General features: G+C 43.7%; 1 protein-coding gene across 1 annotated transcript; it reads right to left on the reverse strand.

Moving 5' to 3' along the window:
• Positions 1–228: 228 nt before the first annotated feature.
• LOC121240841 lies at positions 229–5,343 on the reverse strand. The gene is made up of 3 exons (XM_041138366.1): positions 4,578–5,343; positions 699–1,138; positions 229–612 (listed from the first exon to the last, which is right to left on the reverse strand). The coding sequence occupies exons 1-3, from the start codon at positions 5,341–5,343 to the stop codon at positions 229–231; spliced, it is 1,590 nt and encodes a 529-aa protein (XP_040994300.1).
• Between the last annotated feature and the right edge of the window lie 397 nt (positions 5,344–5,740).

Raw genomic sequence — 5,740 nt, forward strand, 5'->3', positions numbered from 1 at the left:
TGTTTTCTTGCATGGTATGAAATGAGCCATTTTGGAGAATCGATCAACCACAACAAACACGGAATCCAACCCGCAATGGGTTCGCGGAAGACCGAGTACGAAGTCCATACTCACGTCTTCCCAGATGTTTTCTGGCACTTGCAAAGGGGTGTAGAGTCTTGTGTTTTGAGCTTGTCCCTTCCCCACTTCGCAGATGGGGCAATTTTTAACAAACCTGCCAACATCTCTCTACAGTTGTGGCCAATAGTAACACTCGGCTACTAGAGCAATTGTCTTATCTCGCCCCACATGACCCCACAGGCCTCCACCATGCAATTCACGAATCAGATGTTCACGTAGAGAAATCCTCGGTATACATTGCTGGTTGCTGCGAAACAAATAGTCATTGTGAACATGGAAATCTGCCATGGGTTGCTTGAGCTTGCACTTCCTCAAAGTTTCAGCAAAGTCATTATCTTCCACATAGAGTTCTTTGAGCTGTTCAAAACCAGTGATTTTAGTATGTAAAGTGATAAGAAGTTCTCCTCGACGGCTGAGAGCATCTGCCACCTTGTTGTGCTGACCTGTCTTGTACTTAAGGACTATGGTGAATTTTGAATGTAGGTAATCCACCTGGCATGCATTTGGTTCATGTGGGATTGAGTGTTGATGAAATTCAACGCATGATGGTCACTATAAAGCATGAACTCGCGTTGAACCAGGTAATGCTCCCAACGCTTTAAGGCCCTGACTATCGCATAGAACTCCAACTCATAGACAGTCCACTTGCGCCTTGCTTCATTCAATTTCTCACTAAAGAATTTGACAGGTCGACCTTCTTGTGAGAGAATGGCCCCAATGCTAACAATGGAGGCATCACACTCTACTTCAAATAATTTCTCAAAGCTGGGCAATGCAAGTATTGAGGTTGTGGACAACTTTTCTTTGATTATAGCAAAGCTCATATCTTGGTCATCACCCCATTGAAATCGACCCTTCTTCACGCATTCGGTAATTGGTGCTGCTAAAGTGCTAAAATTCCGAATGAACCTCTGGTAAAAAGTGGCTAGTCCATGGAAACTTCGAACTTGCGTGAGGGATGTCAGGCATGGCCACGCTCGAATGGCCTGAACCTTTGCTTCATCTACACGAATTCCATCTGCACCAACAACAAAACCCAGAAAGAGTAATCTGTTGGTAATAAAATTGCACTTCTTAAGATTAATGTATAGCTTGTTATCCTTTAGGACCGAGAGCACCTCACGCAAATGGACCATGTGTTGTTGGTCTTTGGGGCTATATATAAGGATGTTGTCGAAATACACAACAACGAACTTGCCAATAAAGGGCTTGTTTGGTGCATCACCCTCATAAAAGTACTAGGTGTGTTTGACATGCCAAATGGCATGACCAGCCACTCGTAAAGCCCTTCTTTCTTTTTGAAGGTCGTTTTCCATTCATCACCGGGTCTAATTCGAATTTGATGATAGCCACTCCTCAAATCAAGTTTCGAAAAAAATTTTGAACTTGCAAGCATGTCTAGTATGTCACTTACTCGCGGTATAGGAAATCTATAATTTACTGTGATTTTGTTGATGATGCGACTGTCCACGCACATCCTCCAACTACAGTCCTTCTTCGAGGTGAGTAAAGCTGGAATGGCACAAGAACTCATGCTCTCGCGGATCAGTCCCTTGCAAATGAGGTCCTCAACCTGATCATGAAGGATTTTGTGCTCATTGGGACTCATTTGGTAATGTGGTATGTAACACCTCGTGTAACGCCCCAATGGAAGGCCCAAACCACATGGCCTATACTCCAAAAGGACTAGTCAATGATACAATTGGAGTTCCACTAGAACCTTATAAAGAGCAAGAACTTCTCCTTCCCAAGCAATGTGGGATCCCATACACCACCTACCCTTATCCATATCATATGGGGTATCACAATCTACCCCCCTTAAATTCCCGACGTCCTCGTCGGGCCTGTCCATTGTAGGTGGCACGGCTCAAGTCCCACATTTCTGGTTGGGATTGTGATACCCCATATGATATGGATAAGGGTAGGTGGTGTATGGGATCCCACATTGCTTGGGAAGGAGAAGTTCTTGCTCTTTATAAGGTTCTAGTGGAACTCCAATTGTATCATTGACTAGTCCTTTTGGAGTATAGGCCATGTGGTTTGGGCCTTCCATTGGGGCGTTACAAATGGTATCAGAGCCAATCCCAACCAGAAATGTGGGACTTGAGCCGTGCCACCTACAATGGACAGGCCCGACGAGGACGTCGGGAATTTAAGGGGGGTAGATTGTGATACCCCATATGATATGGATAAGGGTAGGTGGTGTATGGGATCCCACATTGCTTGGGAAGGAGAAGTTCTTGCTCTTTATAAGGTTCTAGTGGAACTCCAATTGTATCATTGACTAGTCCTTTTGGAGTATAGGCCATGTGGTTTGGGCCTTCCATTGGGGCGTTACACCTCGTATTTTAGTGTATTTTTATTGAATGATTATTTTTATTAATTCAAAAATTTATTGTCTTGTTTTAAAATTATCGAATATTTTTAAATGGTTTATTTTATGATCTTTAAATTGTGAAAATTAATTTATTATGTTTTCTTAATATTTATTATTGTGATGCATTTAAATTGTTATTTATTTTAAATTAATTGATTGTTGGATTTAATTATTTTATTTTCATTGTATCATTATGTTTAAATTATTTTATTGTACTTGTTGTTTTGAAATCGTTTCCGTTGGATCATTTTTGTGACCCAAGATGTAAAGACTGGACCTCATTTCTTTCCCTCCAATTTCTCTTTTCTCTCTTTTTCTTTTCTTCTTTCTTTTCTTTTTCTTCTTTTTTTTTCTTCTCTTTCCGTTTCTCTCCTCGCGCAACCTCTGTCCCCTCTCACCCTGCCAGTTTCTCTCTTCTCCCAGCCTAGCTGCTGCCACGCCGCCGTGGTCGGCACCGCCCTCCCTATCTCGTCGGCATTCTCCTCCAAGCACGGCTTGAAGCCGCAGCGTTCCTTGAGCCCACGCGCCACCATCGCGCCACCTCCGGCCACCATTTCTTCACCACTTCATCCTCGACCTCCCAACTACCCAACGCACCCAACCCCAGCTCCGATCCGTCACCGGTGAAGCACAGCCAACCACCACCACCACTAGCTTCACCGACATCCCTAAGCCATACCCTTTCAATTTCGGGTCTTGGATTGTCTCCGTTCAAAAGTGGGTTTTTGAGACCCATGGCCACAGTGTATTTTACATTATTACGTTGTTGTGTCGCCACCTTTTGCACCTCCATGATCCTTCAGAAATCATTATATAGCACTGTAAGTATTCTCCAAAGAACTATCGTGATTTAAATATATTTTTACACTAACTCATATTATTGTGATCTGGTTGGACATGCCAGACTGAGTCTGAGGAGTTCGGGGGTCAGATGGATTGTGGACGGAGTTGTTGTGTGTTTGGTTTGCATTGTTGGTTGTTGGTATGGTGTTGTTCATGTACATGGCATATTGCACGCATGATCATGTTTGTAAAGGAAACTGGGTTTTCGTGTACATGCATTCATGTTCATGTGTTTCATGAAAACTGGGTTTTCATGTATTAAAAGAATTTTGGGTGCGTGTGTATCACGACCCCAAGTCGAGATGGGGCATTATCTCAGTGGAGCTCCTTTGGTCACTTGGGAGTGGAATATACTGAGTGACGTCCCCTGGGTTGTTGCTGGGTGACAACGGGATCGGATGAGATGGTCTCATGCCGACTCCGCGGCCCCTCTGCTGGCGAGGGCTAGAGGGTGCTTGGCCACGAACGCGCTGGGCGCGGAACTGAGCATCGCTATGAAGCCAGGATGTGCGGATGATCCCTAGGGGAGATCATGGTGCATTGGTTAATGGATTAATGGGCTGTTTTTTGGAAAAATAGCGTGTGTTGAATAAAAGGATTTTATGTGATTCATTTTCTGGGAAAATGATGTTTTATTGACTTGGGTCATTTTCTAAGAAAATGACGGATTATTGTTTTTGGGACAAAATGGGATTTTGGCGTGTGTTGGAAAATATCCATTTTCGGGGAAAATGATATTTTGGATTTGATGCATATTTCATCATATGGATGCATGTTGGTTGCATCAATATGTTTTTATCTCATAGTTGTTTGGTTTATACTTACCTGTGGTACCGTTCTATAGTATCGTAGATTTTGATGCAGATGTGGATGACGAGCTTTAGCTTGGCCCCGTTGGCGGAGTGATCTGGGATTGCTCCTGTTTATCGAGATTCGTTTTTATCAATTATTTATGTATTGCCTTTGTAATATATTTGTGATGACTGTATAACTTTTTAAAGATGATTTGTTTTGAATATTTGTATTTAAAAATTATGGTACTTAGTAGACTTATTTATATTATCCGTTGCGTTGTTTATTGTACACTGTTGCATGTACACACACTTGGCACTATCATTGGGATGCGTGACAGTGTTGTCATCATCCTGACGTCACGATTCCCGTGTTTTTTTGTACGTGGGAATCGGGGCGTCACATGGTAAGTTGGGGAGGCTGGCACCTAGGACCAGGTCAATACAGTGTTGTATATCTTGCATAGGAGGTAGACCAGCCGGCAAATCAGGAGGCACAATGTCTGAAAACTCTTCAAACAGCCGCTGAACATGGGGAGGTAATTTTGAGACAGCTTCTTCAGTTCTACCCTTTACAACAAGTGTCACAATTTCACCACTCTCCTTCGCATCTATTAGGAATTGATCCTCGGCTACTGTAAGAAAATAATTCTTCTTCTCAGGCACGGCTACTTCACGGGACCTCTCTCCCGTAGACAACAACACCACCTTCTTTTCATGCCACCAAAATGAATAGGTATTGTCGCGCCCCTTGCATGTGGCGTCCACATGAAACTGCCATGGTCTCCCTAGCAACACATGACAGGCGTCCATTTCCACCACGTCGCAGTCCACTACATCATTGTAAAATTTACCAATTGAAAATGGGACTTGGCGAGTGGCAGGTACCTTAGTTTCAACGCCCTTCTTGATCCAACTGATCTTGTAAGGCTTGGGATATTGTTCCGTGTGCAGCTTCAAGGTAGAAATCAGCGCCTTTGATACGATGTTTTCACAACTCCCACTATCGATAATCAAGTTGCAAACATTATGATTAATGGTGCAACGAGCCTTGAAAATAACATGCCTCTGGGTATGATCCTCATGTTTCGGCGTCAGAAGGAGCCGTTGTATGACGCAGTTCACCAAATCACCCTCGTCACCTTCAACGAACTCACTTTCTTCCTCCGATTCTTCTTCATTCTCCCTAGTCGACTCCTCGCTGTCCTTCATGTTAACAGACTTTCAAGTGGGGCATTCATTGTAGCGATGCACTGGTTGGTTGCAACGAAAACATTTACTGGTGATCGCCTTGCTGTAAGGATTATTGCCAGTGCTCCCTCTACTCCCTGCCGTGGTGGTGTTGGACTTAGGGGCTTGATAGTTGTTTTGTGTCTTTGGGTCACAACTAGAGGAAGGAACATGTGGTGGGTTCGGCTGAGCTGACGGTTCGATTCCTTTGCTTGCTGGTGAGAAACTTGGTGTCCTGATGGGGGGTCGGGAGAGTTGTGATTCAATCTTCATCGCCAAATTGACTACTTCCAAGAGGGTCCAAACAGTGTGCAGTGTCACCTTATCTTGTATGGCGACGCGTAGCCGTCCAATATACTTGGCTACTTGTTGTTCTTCT

Source organism: Juglans microcarpa x Juglans regia, chromosome 7S (assembly GCF_004785595.1).
Source record: "Juglans microcarpa x Juglans regia isolate MS1-56 chromosome 7S, Jm3101_v1.0, whole genome shotgun sequence".
NCBI classification, from domain to species: Eukaryota; Viridiplantae; Streptophyta; class Magnoliopsida; order Fagales; family Juglandaceae; genus Juglans; species Juglans microcarpa x Juglans regia.

Bases quoted from the DNA above. Each gene is read 5' to 3' on its own strand.
- LOC121240841 (XM_041138366.1), bottom strand. From the start codon at position 5,343: ATGAAGGACAGCGAGGAGTCGACTAGGGAGAATGAAGAAGAATCGGAG. The intron at 1,139-4,577 runs GTATTGACCTGG...TTGTTGGTGCAG, and splicing joins TATGCAAGATATACAACACT to ATGGAATTCGTGTAGATGAA. The intron at 613-698 runs GTTCAACGCGAG...AATGCATGCCAG, and splicing joins AGCGTTGGGAGCATTACCTG to GTGGATTACCTACATTCAAA.